The 14,674-nt window shown below is 40.0% G+C and overlaps 1 protein-coding gene across 1 annotated transcript; it reads left to right on the top strand.

Annotated features, from left to right (window-relative positions):
- Positions 1–10,341: 10,341 nt before the first annotated feature.
- Positions 10,342–14,453, top strand: LOC147888859 (uncharacterized). Its single transcript, XM_087392186.1, has 3 exons — positions 10,342–10,581; positions 13,460–13,527; positions 13,627–14,453. Exons 2-3 carry the CDS (start codon positions 13,494–13,496, stop codon positions 14,388–14,390), a joined length of 798 nt encoding a protein of 265 aa, XP_087248312.1. The 5' UTR covers positions 10,342–10,581; positions 13,460–13,493; the 3' UTR covers positions 14,391–14,453.
- The last annotated feature ends 221 nt before the right edge of the window (positions 14,454–14,674 follow it).

The following is a 14,674-nucleotide window of genomic DNA, read 5'->3' as shown; positions in this document are numbered from 1 at the left end:
TAGTGGTAAGTGTAAAAGTGTAGGAGGCTGGTGAGAGAACAAGCAAAAGAGAGAGGAAAAGCGAGGAGAGAGAGAGAGAGAGAGAGAGAGAGAGTAAGTGCTTAAACTAATCTACCCAATATTAAGAAGCCAAATAGTTAAAAAAGGAAGGAGAGAGAGAGAGAGAGAGAATGTATATGTGTGTGTGTGGCCCACCCCCAACCTAGAGGATTAGACCACATGGTGGGGAGTATTGCCACCATGCGGAACTTACTCCCCACCAATGTGTGATAAAATGGTAGACAATATTGCTATGTGGTAGAGAGGATATGTGGTAATTGTGTTGGTAGAGTAGCCCATTTCCATTCGCCATCAGAGAGTGTTTTCCTGTGTTCTACACAAGAAATATAGTTAGCATCAAAGAAAAGTGAAAATTCTTAATATTAACAACTTCCTGATCTAACACTTGATAACCTTTCAAGAATCGGTTGATTAATGAAAGATTGAGTTGGATAAGAATACTAGTTTAAGCACCATATATATTCAGTAATCTCCCAAGAATTGTCTGATTAATGAAAGATTAGCACTGGACAAGAATACAAATCAACTCATCAAGCGAGATACAGTAACCTGTTCAAAAATCGATTCATTAATGAGAGGTTTACTTGGATTACAAGTAGTAATTTAATACAAGTAGAGAGATAGTAGTTTAATTTCAAAATCATCCACAAGGTAGGCAAGTCCCATGTAGGTGTAGACTGCTTGTCATGTCTATCTACCTCAAACAAAAGCCAAGGAGTCACAACTAAGCTCTTGGATGCCCAATTATTTGTCGTGGAATTTTTAGGGATTGAATATGATGAAATGCTTCAGTACCTATCACAAGGCACATTTCCTAAGCACATGCCTTGAGACAAGCACATGCAGTTGGCCTTGAAATCTTGGAAATATAGTTTGATTATTGGTGGCCACCTGTATTGCCAAGATGTAGATGGAGTATTGCATAGGTGGGAATTTGCCGCATGAATGAGCAACAGTCCTCATAGAGCGACATATTGGGCCAGCTGGAGGTCATTTCGATTGGCAAGCTAATGGCTTAGAAAGCTCTACAAGCAGGACTATGGTGGAGTATTCTATTCCTTGATGCACATGCTCGATGTTTTGAATGTGATGTTTGCAAGCACACATGGCATTAATTGCCAAAACACCATATGCCTTTACAACCAAGCCACCCATGGGAAGCTTTCTAAAGATGGGCCTTGAATTACATTGGTCCTTTTAAGAATGTGGCTCAATCCATGTAGAACAAGTATGTTATCATCACCATAAATTATGCTACTAAAAGTATCTTATTGTCACCATAGATTATGCTACTAAGTGGGTAGAAACCACCATAGATTGTGACAATAACAAGTATATGGTGAAGCACAATGCAAATGGTTTTGTGAGCAGATACAAGGCAAGATTATTTGTCAAGGGGTATGCACAAACATTTGAATTGATTATGAAGAAACATTCAGTCCGGTTGCAAGGATGGCAACCGTAAGAGCAGTCATTGCTATGGCTGCATCAAAGGCATGGTCTTTACATCAGATGGATGTAAAGAATGCCTTCTTGCATGGCGATTTGCAAGAAGAGGTCTATATGGAGCAGCCACTAGGTTATGTGCATGATGTTCACATCCTGAGTTTGTTTGCAGGTTGAAGAGAGCCTTGTATGGCTGGAAGCAAGCACCCAGAGCATGGTCTAACAAGACAAGATAGTATCTTGTCACTATTGGCTTTCAGATTTCCACGGCAAATTTCTCACTTTATGTGAGAAAAACAAAGAAAGGTATTATGCTGCTTGTCATTTATGTTGATGATTTGATCATCACAGATGATAGTGATGAAGATATCATTTATGTGAAAATGCTATTGAAGCAGAAGTTTGAGATGAAGGATTTGGGAGAGCTGCATTACTGACAATGCATTAGGGAAGCATTGTAGGCAAAAGTATGAGTGAAATACTAGGGCTCATGCTTTCCATGTAAATCTTCTTTGTCGGGCTTATAGACACAAGATACATGACATCGTTGGTGGTGGATGGATTGTTATAATCACTCTCAAAATACATAATAGCTTTAGTCCTACAACATAGAGATTCAAAGAGCTCCGTCCCACAACACAATAATTCAAATACCTCCAGTCCTAAAATCAATTGACTATATGGAAATTGATTGATTTGATATAGGGGCACTCTTGGGTTATTATGTGATCACTTTGGTGACAACATGATCATGCTATCATCCAAGTCATGAAAGAATAGTTTATTCATACTCGTAGAATTTGTTAGGCCTTTGAAACTTTGCAAAGGTGTATTGGCATGATTAGTGTATACATTGTCCTCTTTTTCAACTAGCAAATTTTGTGGGATTTGCATATAAAGAAGAATGTATTGGAAATCCTTTACTAAAGACAATCGAAAAGAACGAGTAGAGCATTTTGCAAATTGATTAGATGATAGACATCCATTTGATTTTGTTTTTGTTCTTACTAATATTTTGTGTAGTTGATAAAAATTATTTGCGATTTGTGGTTTTAAGTTATTTGGTTACGTTTTGGTAGCCACATTCTTTTGGCTTGAGGTTGTTCGGTCTTTCAGAAAACTATTCTACTAAAATGCTAATGTATCCTGGGCAAAGAGGCCATCTATGAGGCAAAGTTTACTTATCATGCCATCAATTATACATTGAGTGTTGTTAGCCGGGACGAATGGTACAAAGAAGATTTTATTACTTGTTGCAGGCCCTAAGATCTAATTTTTCTAGACATCAAAGCCAAGGGCATGACCTAGGAAGGTGGAGAAGAACTGCATCCCTTGATAATAAAACTAGTCCCACTGACTCTTTTAGGTTGTGAGCATGTCTACTACAAGGGAAGGGTTTAGCTGGGAGCCACTATTGAAGGTTGACGAGAATGTATGTATGCCAAAAAATAAGACACTAAAATAATAAAAAGACCATACTAGAAAAGCAAGTCGAGTGGTTGTTTTTAGCATGATGCAAAGCTCATCCAAAGGAACACACCCGCTACTATTCTTTCTCAACACCACGTTGTTTTAGGTTGGCACATTCTCTCTACATTATGCTATGAGGTTTCAGCTTCACTAAGCCCATGTAATCCACAAGAAGCATTTATCTAACATTGCCAACTTCTAGGGTAAGAAAAAAGCCTATGCTAATCTAAGCAACTAGAAATGTCTAAAGATACGTGTGCTTAGTCTGTATGAGGCAAGTGACTATTGTTAAAGCCCCTCATGAGCAGCTATTGTAAACTTGTGCCCAACTCTAAAAGAGACATGAGAATACCAAATGATGCCAGCTATGCTAGCAAAATACATATGGCATACACAAATGCCAAAACAAAACTACAATCCCATCCAATTGCTCACCTAATAGCAATACATCCCAGAAGTTTCCTAGATAGCAAGACTAGTAACCTGATTACTAGTGCACAACCTGACATGACAAGAACTTGTGCAGTCCACGATATCATCACCAATTTGGGAAAAGAAGAAAAAGTAATAACACAAACATGTTGCCCACCGAATCATAGGTGTGCGGTGTGAGAGCGACCTCAACTACAAACATAAGGCAACAAGCCTATGTGATAGAAAAAAATACATGTCATAATTCTTTTCCAGATCAACACATGTATGATCCATACAAGATGTGGATTAGTACAACAAGCAATCCATACAAGATGTGGATCAATGCAATAAGCAAGGAAGCATTTCCAACAACCAATAGCACTGAAGTAGATAGTAACGCTAGCACATGTCACCAGATCAAAAACCTTCCTCATCATAAAGTCTCTAGATCAAAAACCTTCCTCATCATAAGGTCTCTAGATAAAAAACCTTCATGTGATGTATCAAGCAAGAGTTAAATTCCATCTTGCATCAGCCAAAACCACAAATGTCTTTTAAGCTGATCATATGTGGTCAAAAACTCTCTCCATGTAAGGGATTTAATAATCTAAAAAGGAATGCTAGAAGATGATATTATTGCTGCAACTAAGGCCATGACTTATTTCTTTGCCTTTGGTTTTTTCCTTGCCCCCAACTTCTTTAAGAATTGTGTGCATAGATTCACTTCTCAAAATCATACATTCCACTCTAATCCCTCTTTTTCCAAGCAAAAAGAAAGATTTGTATGTTTTCTCATCATTCAAGTTGTTAGTACAACATATTGATATTAATGCATCCCCTTCTTGCATGTCTTTTCTTATTTACAAGATTTGAGAAGAGTGATTATCTTCTTTCTACCTCGATGTTATGTCAATTGGATCTAGATTAGTATTACTTAAGCAAGGAAAAAACGTTCCATCAGATTTTATTTCTCCACTGTACCCTAAGAAAAGAAAATTGGTTTACAAGGAGGATCATTTTTCATATTTCTCATGCAAGTCCTGCTATCAAAATAAAAAAATAATTGGTTTACCTTTAAAAATTTGAGAGAAACCCTATCTTGATTTGACATAATATGAGTAAATAATAATAATTTTTTAAAGCTTGATGATGAGTGCTCACCACCACCAAAAGGAGTCTCATTAAGTGGTTAAGACAAAAGATGTGCAAGGTGCAAAGGCACAATCATACGTCTTTGCTATGTCACAATTAAGGATGTGGAGAACTATGGTGAATGGCAAGAACCTCCACATCCAAACTTTTTGGTGAGCTAGAATCTTTATTTTCCTACCAATATTACAAATGTAATTTAACATTTCCAAAAGTTGCTTTGCATGCTTATTGAAGAACGAGGATGAACAACAAGCTCATCAACGAATGATCAAATCAATGCCTAAAGATTGTGCTTGATTTTGAGTCTTTTTGCATGGCATAATAATTGGAATGAGCTATTACAATGCTATTTGTCATACTATGAGCTTTCTACCTTTAAAAAAGGGAAAATTTTATTGTGAGCTTCTTAATGCGAGCTTTTTTTGAAATTTATCAAAGTTTGCGAGCTTTTTTAGAGTCCCATAAAAAAAGACCTACTAATCAAAAAATAACAAAGTAATTACTTATCCTGTATCTATGGATTTATCCTAGGAAATACCAAAGCAATTAGCAATTCTATGGACTAAAAAAGACAAAGCTATTAATCCAAGTAATTTATATTGCAAGTCAATAACAAATGATATCATATATAAAAATGAGTCATCACAATACCAGCAAATATGTATTATGCATTCAAGTCTATGGATTGTTGCTAAGGCAACAAAGGTTTAATGAAACTTCAAGTAAGCATATGCCAATTTTCATGTAGTTCTACTATTTGAAAAGGCCAAAGCAATTAGTAAAATGTTCCACATTAAGAACATTGTGTTGACTCAACACAACAAATTTTGAGCAAAAAAAAGTGTCACATCAAAAAGTGGGCTATCATAACACCAACCAAGTTTATATTTTGCATTCAGGTCTATGGATTAATCCTAGGTCGGCTAAGCACTGATAAAACATCCATAGTGGAAAGGGTTGGTTGATGAATAAGCATGTGTTGATTTGGATCCAATCCCAATACACGGATGAAGATGTAATAGATATGTTTGCATGCCAGGTAAGGTTTTTGACCCAACTCTCTTTTTTGAAAATCTGGACATGTACACATGGGTTCAGTCTTGATGTGCACATCGTAACACATCCGAGCCTTGTCAGACCCTATTGTTCTCAAATGGAAAATACTATGATGAAGAAGCTCCACTGTCATTTCTCCCATGACAACAGCGTGCATAGATTGAGCACTAGCTATTCTTTTTGCAGCCTCCTTAGATATGCCATGCCTCCATTTTGTGGTTCTTACCAATGTGTGTTGAGATAAATTCCTTGGTATGGATGCCGACCCTCCATGTGCATCACAAAAATTAGTTGGCATCGGTGCTGATCCTTGAGGTACATTTGGTGTCCTCCAATTTACATGGGGTTGATCCACTATTTGCAGCCTAAAACCAGCCTTGGTGAGATTGCCTATCTCCTCACTTGTGATGTTTGTTTCCACATCCACCTTCCACACAGATGGACGTTCAGGAACATGCATGATATTATGATCTAGGTGCCATGTATGAGTTATATCATCATTACAAAACCACATCCATTGTGCTTTTGGTCCTCCTACCCCTGGATGCTGCCGTTCAGAGTAGAAACAGGGTGCCACCACTCCTTGTGAACTGCTTTGTATATATCGATTACACTTAACCTTTCCATCTATGAATCCAAGACACTTCACTTTAGAGTTTTTGGAGGTCCTTCAAATTGCCCAAAAGGTACGGTGGATAGGCACCTCAACAATAGAGAGGCCACTAGGAAGGCCTCCTTGTCTCATAGGTGGAGCCGTTGGGGCTTGTTCTCTTGGCCAACATTATTAAATATTATACCACAACTCTCTTGATGAAAGCAACATGGATACATAAGGATGGAGGGAAGTTATACCTAGGATCATAAACATGACATGCCATTGTGCTCCACCCAATCACTCGATGGGTGTGATCAAATTGTACCCATGAATTCCTCAAATCACCATTTCCTCGTCTTCTCATGCGAGATTGACAAGATCCACACCAGATGTTGGACCATTGGTTGACATTTTAGAAACAAAACATTTTTCATCTGGCAAGCCTTGCCCTGGAAAACGACTTCCATGGAAGAATGAATACACAGACCTTTTCTTTAGTAAAAGAAGGCTGTCATAACCTTCCCCAACAGGTAACCTTGCCTTCTTCTCTTGTGCAACAATCCGTTTGAACCTATAACATCACAAGTCAACTATTTAGAAGGTCTTTATACCATTCTAAAGTTAAGTAAACTAAAAATCACTTAGCTACAAACAAACATACCGTTGATTCTCAACTAGCGGTACCAATTGCTCAAGAAAGTTGGTCAACTCTATATCTCCCACACTTGCCCCTTCATTATTGTCTCCTCTCATCAATGATGAATTCAAGAGCTCTTTGGCAACACTCATTTGAGCTTTGCGTGGTCCAACATTTTTATCCACCTTCAAAACATCTGCAACAAGCTTCTTTGTTTTCTCTATCATTGCCTTAGATGTTCCTGGCTGCACAGGGTGCTGATGTTCACCAACATGGACCATCAATCTAGTCATTGTTTCATCAAATGGCATTACATAATATACTATGCAATTACAAGTATCAATGCAATAAGCAGGCTTACAACAATAGTGACAAACAATCTTGTTCCTCTCCTCTTCAGTCAAGAGTCCAAGAGCAATCTTCTTTTGTAGGTAGCCTCTAAAAAAGGATGTGTTAAACTTCTTATTGTTTGCAAAATAAGGGCAAGTAATTCTATGGCATTCTAATGAGCCAACACAGTAGCTAAGTCTTATTGTACATGAGATAGCCATGTTGGTGGTTGATGGTTTAGTCCATACGTGGCCATCAAATTTTTGCTCCATGCCATTGATGTTTCCAAAAGTTGGAGGAAATTCCAATAGCATACTTCCATTGTATACCCTTGGTAATTCAGTGACTTGCTTCCTTTGCTTTATATTTGCAATCCGTGTTTTGAGTATATTGGCTTGCTTATTCTCCATGATCCAAGGTATGATGCTTTTGCTAATCTGACATTCATCTTTTGAATGGTCCTCATTTGATCCTTCAAGGTCAATGTGTGAAGTCTGCATCATCTCAATGTCAACATCAGTCCTCGACTTATAAGAATTGTGGTACATACCAGGCTTCTCAATGGGATTTAACTCTTCAAGATCCACGTAAGGAGATGGTTGAGAGGTTTTCTTTCCTTCTTTGCCAAACTCTTCAGAGTAAACTCTACTATTAACACAACGTGATGATGAACCAGGCTCTTCAAGATCACTAATAGTACTTGCTGCCATGATTGTATTGTGGATGAGAGCATACCTTTTTGTCAAGGAGGCATCCAGTACGTAATGCTCTTGACCATCAATATCCCACTCAGATGAAACCTTTACCTTCATTGTTGCTTCACCTTCAATGACTGCCTTAAGGCAGATGAGCTTGTGCGTATGGGGAAGAAGGCTTTGAAGGAAATGTGCACTAACAATCCTTCTTCCATCCTTGAGCGGGATAGAGTGTGATAGATTCGCTCCTTCAATAAGCCATTCAATAGAAGCCTCTTCTGTAGCCATTTTGGATGACACAACAAAAGGTACCAAAGACAAAGGGAGCTCAGAGAAAGTGGTTATTAGAGGAGCTCAGAGAATACAGACAATCTTGAGAGCAGAGGGATGGTAATCCAACATGGCATTGAGAGCAGAGGAATGATAACCCAACACGGATCATGAAAATAAGAAGGGATGAAAGAGAGAAATGCAATGTGATGCAAAGCTAGAAGGCAACCAAAGAGACTTAGAAAGTAATGGTGGGAGAGAATGAAGAGGGGAAAATGACAAGAGAGTAGTATCAGGATGCGTGGTCACGAGAAAGCAGAGTGCAAATATTGAAAATGGGTAGAGAATGGGTAGAGGATTGTGAAACAGGTGGTGTTTGAGCTAATTCCAATGTCGATGATGCCCTGACACCACAATGAGAAGTAGCCATGTGGCCGTCATTACAACCCATTGAGCTGGAATGATGGTGAGAAAGGTGGCGGCCGAGATTCTTTCACAAACTTGGATTATGCCAGGATGCCACAATCTTAAGCCTTAAAAGCCACATGCTATTATAGGGACGATTAATGATTGGAGAGAGATGGAGGAGAGACTCCTTCAAAACAACGTGGGCTATCTAGCATTCAAAACAACGTGGGCTATCTAGCAGGAAGACAGTGGGTACATCATCGATGCACGCACACTGATGACGCTTTGGAGACATCCTTGCTTGCGATGGTATCGAGGGATGTAGCATTAGTTTGCCCCAGGTTAGCCTCTCCATCGCACTTTAGCATCCTTGCCTCGACTCCAATGCCTCTATTACATGTTGAGAGCATGCTCTACTCGCCTACACTGGATACAACCTGATATGAGAGAAGTCCATGAATACTCGTTCGGACCCATCATCGCAAATCTGTGCATACATCAGCTTTTTTCTTTTCCTGCAATTCTGCAACATGCAGATTGATTTTTCAATCGACAACATTTTGTCCATCCGATTTAAAAAATTAAGCTTCTCCTCTAGAGGATAGCTCTATTGGATATGCTTCTAGACTAGAGCAAAGGAGGAACACTCAGAAATCTGATTACTCTACTAAGAGCTCCAAGGCTGCTCTTCATCAAAGCTGTGGCGATTCCTCCAACGCCAAAGCTGCAGTGATTCCTCCATCAAGGCCGTAGGCATGTGATTCTCATATCTGGTGCAGTAATAATCTATACTTAATACTCAGGTCATGCATTTAGAGCTGCCCCCTGCTTTATAGATATATGGGCTAATGCATTTTAGCGTAACTGACTGTTAGAAGTTAAAACAAACAGGCTTTTGAATTGAAGAGGGGGGTTGCCACTAGCTACCGTGCTGTGTAATTGGGTTTGTTTGTTTGATTTTGCGAAATTGCGAAGGCCGTTTTGTGTTGATGAAGGGGAGGAGAGAGCTATTAATAAGGATGGATGGCAATGGGAATCAGTCAGGGATGAGGACCCAGGTGCATTAAAGCTTTGGTGGAGGTTGCGACAAGCCAAAATTGGTGGAGGGGTGTTGATTAAGCTCGGATCGTGATGCCTGGAAGGAGGAGTTATTGTTCATTCTGCAACTATGCAGTGGAGAAATTTGAGCAAGTGGAGGTCTTTGATCACAGTCCAGAGGATCAATCTCTTTACCTTATGGATCTCTCTAATACTGTATATGTTTGTATTCTACATCGCTTGCTTCTACCCATCACTCTTTTCACTGTTGATTCTCCATCAATAGGGCACTTAACAGCGTATATCTATTGTACAGCTCTCAGAGCTGTCGATGGTTTAACGCCAAAACCCAAAAGCTCTAAACTTTAGACTATGCAAGTTTAGAGCAGGGCTATGGTTTAATAGCAGAACCCAAAAGCTCAAACGTAAGGATATACAAGCTTAGAGCAGGTCGATGGTTTAACAGCAAAACCCAAAAGCTCAAAACTCTAGACTACGTAGACAACCTAAAGTAGCTACATCAATCGTGAGCACTCCACATAGCCGAGCGTCTAAAGGCGACCAGACAGACTCAACTGTCTCCCACTACTCAAAGGCAACTCGGCTACAATGTGTAGATCCAAATTTTATTCGGCAGATCCAGATGACCCTATCGAATTAGCTCTCTCCTCCCTCTCTCCTCCCTCCTTCGTCCCCTCTCTTGGCTCTCTCCTCCCTCCTTCCACTCTCCTCCCTCCTTCCACTCTCGGCCCTCTCCTCCCTCCTTCCACTCTCCTCCTTCCTTCCCATCCTGTCGATATTAGCTCTCTCTTCCCTCTCTCCTCCCTCCTTCGTCCCCTCTCTCGGCTCTCTCCTCCCTCCTTCCACCTTTCCACTCTCCTTCCTCCTTCCACCTTTCCTCTCTCCTCCCTCCTTCGTCCCCTCTCTTCGTCTCATCTCAAGAAGCTTTGTAAAGGCGTGGCTTAGGGAGTCGGCTCTTCTAAAAACTCACACGACTGCCAGAGCAATAGGTAAAGTGATTCGTATGACTTCTCTCAACAACTTCGTATGGCAGGCATAGGTAAGTATAGAAGCTTCGTAAGCCTTCCCTTCCGTAAGCCGGAAAGCAGGAAATGAAGCACAAAACTGAAGCAAAGCAGGAAATCGAAGCAAAGAAGGAATTGAATTGCTTTTCCTTTGGTTTCATAGAGGGCTCAGCAGCCCCCCAGAGTCTACGCTAGTGCAAACTCTGGGGGGCTGCTGAGCCCCCCCCTTTTTTTTTGTTTCATAGAGTTTGTGCTAGCACAGACTGTGGGGGGCTGCTGAGCCCCCCCATTTTTTTCCCTTGCTCTTTTCCCTGAACCATTTCATCGCTCCTTCCTGGCTAGCAAAGGCAAGCTACCCCAGTTTTCCATTGCTTTCGCATCTCCTTTCAATCATCATTTTCCACTACCGTTAGGGACATCAAGACCCTATCTTATCCAATCAACCACAAATACTGAACTCAAATGAATCCTTTTGGCTTCCCTGTGTTTCGCAGAGACACTCAGCCATTTCTTGGGCTCAGTAGAAAATGCACTAGCTATGTCTCCAGAACATGAGATATCCGTCGTTTCGGGATATCTGTCTATCTCTCCACCGTGGTCGCTATAACTGAGAAGTAGAGTGTATTCTATGTAAATAACGCATGGGTTATGACCTGACTAGAGCGATGCTCTCATAGATGTAATTGCAGAACATCCCAACAATAAAACGTTCCGTTCAGCATATTGTGGACTATGGCTACCTCAATAGTTACTATATAAGTGTTTCACCTATCGCAAGCATCCCTAGAGTATCACATAAAATAGCACTCAGACGCAGAGAACTACTGTGCAAGGTCGATTCTCCCAAGGGAGCTCTCAGTTAGGACTATGCATTTGGTTCAGGGAAAAGAGCAAGGGAAAAAAAGGGGGGGGCTCAGCAGCCCCCCAGAGTCTATGCTAGCGCAGACTCTATCAAACTGAAAAAAAGGGGGGGGCTCAGCAGCCCCCTAGAGTCTGCGCAAGATGAAGGGATTCAACCAAATCAACGCTCTTTTTTGCTCTTTTTTATGGGGAGGAGAGTTTGAACAAAAGAAGATGACCAAAGTTTAGTGGATTTTTGCATTATGCCAAAGAAGTTTGGGGGGTTCGAGGTCGTCAACATAGACAAGTCTACAATGAGATTTATTGGGCGGTGGATCATGAAAGCTTTCTCGAAACTAGGTAGAATTTGGGCATTAATGGTCGAAAGAACCCTCACTAAGTTCGAATTTGTCAGATGCAAGAATTGGAAAATTTTACTAGAATTATTTGCCAATTTTGGATCAGAACCTTGTACTACCAAAGGATTAGATTTGTGGAAGGCTAGGGAAAGCCTCTGACCTTATATCATATGCACGGAATTTACAAGGAAGACATGAACTTTAATTAGTAGAGACTCAATTTGGTTTTCAGTCATTTGGAAGGACTTTTGCTTTAGAGGATGCATCTCTTAAATGGGCCATGAGGTTGAACAAAAAAGGGATCATAGAGTGGAAAGATCTGTGGGATAGATAGACATAGGCTTAAGTTAAGGATAGACAATTGCAAAGGATCTAGAAGCTAAATAATAAAGGAGAGGAAAAATCTATGTGAAAAAGATGCACTCAGTTGTGGATGGGGGGAAGGCTTTAGCATGCACTACATGAATTTAGGTGGATGGGCCAAAGGAATATACAAACTATCCCCATTTTTGTAGGCAACAAGAGGATTTAGCAGACCATTTAAACAAACAATGGTTTAGGAGAGACACTACTAAAATATGGTATGCCAAGTTTGATAGATTATGGAAAAAAGATATCCCTAAAAAGTCTTGCACAGACTCTGGGGGGCTGCTGAGCCCCCCCCTTTTTTTCGGTTTCATAGAGTCTAGCACAGACTCTGGGGGCTGCTGAGCCCCCCCTACAAATATGCCGCTTTCAGAGGCAATGGGAAGCCAGTTCCATTTCTTTGCTCCAATTTTGTTAATGTTGCAACTTCGTGCCTATAACAGTTTGCTGGCTCTTGTTTCTTCCCAGTCTTGTACAATGGTCCCGTTCATCAACTAGAGATCTTGTCTTGAGGATCTTGTCCTCATTCTACTGGTGCTTAAGTTTACCTAGTATGAATAATCACTTACAGCTTACTTGTGTGAAATCAGCTTATAGTTTACCTAGCATAAATCAGCTTACTTGTGTGAAATAGCTCTGGTAGCTTGCCTTGTTACAAAGAACTAACTATAAGCTACTCTAAAAAATCAAATGGGCACACAGGGAATCTCGGCTTATTAGTGAGCTGATTTTGGTAGAGCTGTCCGAACACTCTAATGCATTTACTGAACAGGGGAGCTCTCGGTGTGAAGTCCTCCTCGTGGTCCAAGCTTCCATGGATGTTAGCTAAAAGTTTATGCTTCTTTCCTTACTCAGAGGGAATATGTGGTTGAGAAGGCACTTGAGGCAATAATTTCATCCGCCTTTTTCACGTCTTCTGCTTAAATGGAGAGCTTAGTTGGATTGAGAGCTCTGTTGTTGTTATCTTTCATGAGCAAGATATCAAAGATGGAGAGCTTAGTTGGAGCTTACCATTGATTGATCGGTCATGGAAGGAATTGATAGCTCAATCTAAGAGGTAGAGTTTGATTTTACTTTTCCGCTTCCTATTATTGAATTAGGATTAGCATTCATTTAAAGATATTGGTATCAAGGACTTCTTTCAAGGAATTGATATGTATCTCAATTGTCTTAAGGGTTTGCATTGCAATGTCTCAAGGGTTACAAATTTCACTATCTTAAGGATTTGAATCATTTATATATGCTTATGCATTTTATATTCTACTATCTTAAGGATTTGAAACATTTTGTATATACAGGTTTCACAGTAGTGAGCATTTTCATCCTGACAAGATGGCACCAAGGCGAAAGAAATCAACTACAAGAGGTAATTCTAAAACTTTTTGGTACTGATAACCTTGGCATATCTATGATGGACGTGAGCAATATATAACTCATCCTTGTTGGTTGTGATATATATTCAAAGGAACTAAAACTTATGCATTGAGATCTGGACAATCAAGAAGATCTGTGAGTGAGGAGTGTACGTCTCGTACTCCACAAAATGATGCAAATAACCCACACATGGAGACACTTGCAGAAACTGAGGCTACTATCACTCGAGAAGAGTCATCATCTCATCCCGTGATTAGTCTTGAACAACAGGAGGTGCAAGAAGAGCCTCGAGGCCAAGGAGAGCAAGAGAGTGCAGAAAAGACAAAAGAAAAAGCTCCAACACATGTAAGAGTACTTGGGAAGGAGATTCAAATTGGACTTTTGCAAGATGTCCTTGATCAGTTTCGCATGCAAAGAAGAATTGAACCCCCTCTGATTCCTCTCTGTAGATTGGTTCTTAATGAGGCTATTCGAACATCAACGTCTGAAATTACTGTTTTGAGAGAGAGTTTTGATTCTAGAGGCTATGCTATAAATAGTGCACCTTTTCTAGTATCCTTGCAACGGCCAGGAGGTGATCAATTTTTCTATGTTACGGCACTTGATTGTCAAGAATGGGGACTTATTTGGAATCAAATAAGTGAGGACTTCGACAACCAGCTAAGTAATGAGTGGCAAGACTTGAAGGGGAAGAAGTTCCTCGTTTGGGATGGAAATCATAGGTTGAAGGCATGGTTTTCTCGGATCAAAGACGGTACTCTTTTGATAAATCTATCATGCATAAGGAAATGTTCTATTATAGTTTGCATTGCACATGATTATGTCATGCTTACTTGTGGAATTGATATGTTGTAGCTTATTCAATAATGCCAACTCGCCATATCCAAGTGAGATGCCAATTCATAGAGGTGCAGAAATCTCAAGAGGGAGAGCTACTTCTTGCCTTAAAATCAACCAATGAGTAAGATAACTTTTTATAATACTTCTATGTATAGCTAGTTTAACTTCTTCTCTTTAGAAACTAAGTCTATTGGTATTTATGTCTTTAACTTCTCCTCTTTAGAAAGTAATCCCCACGTGAATATATGTTGGTTTTGCAGACTTGTTCGAGCACATGTAGAGCATTCATATGGGCACGA

Source organism: Dipteris shenzhenensis, chromosome 21, assembly GCF_047967505.1.
Source record: "Dipteris shenzhenensis isolate YYH24624 ecotype China chromosome 21, Dip_SZ_1.0, whole genome shotgun sequence".
Lineage (NCBI taxonomy): Eukaryota > Viridiplantae > Streptophyta > Polypodiopsida > Gleicheniales > Dipteridaceae > Dipteris > Dipteris shenzhenensis.
This window is presented reverse-complemented; position numbering and strand designations above follow the sequence as displayed.

Excerpts from the sequence above, each read along its gene's own strand:
- LOC147888859 (XM_087392186.1), top strand. The coding sequence starts at position 13,494 with ATGGCACCAAGGCGAAAGAAATCAACTACAAGAG. Across the intron at positions 13,528-13,626 it reads AAAGAAATCAACTACAAGAG|GAACTAAAACTTATGCATTG; the intron begins GTAATTCTAAAA and ends ATATATTCAAAG.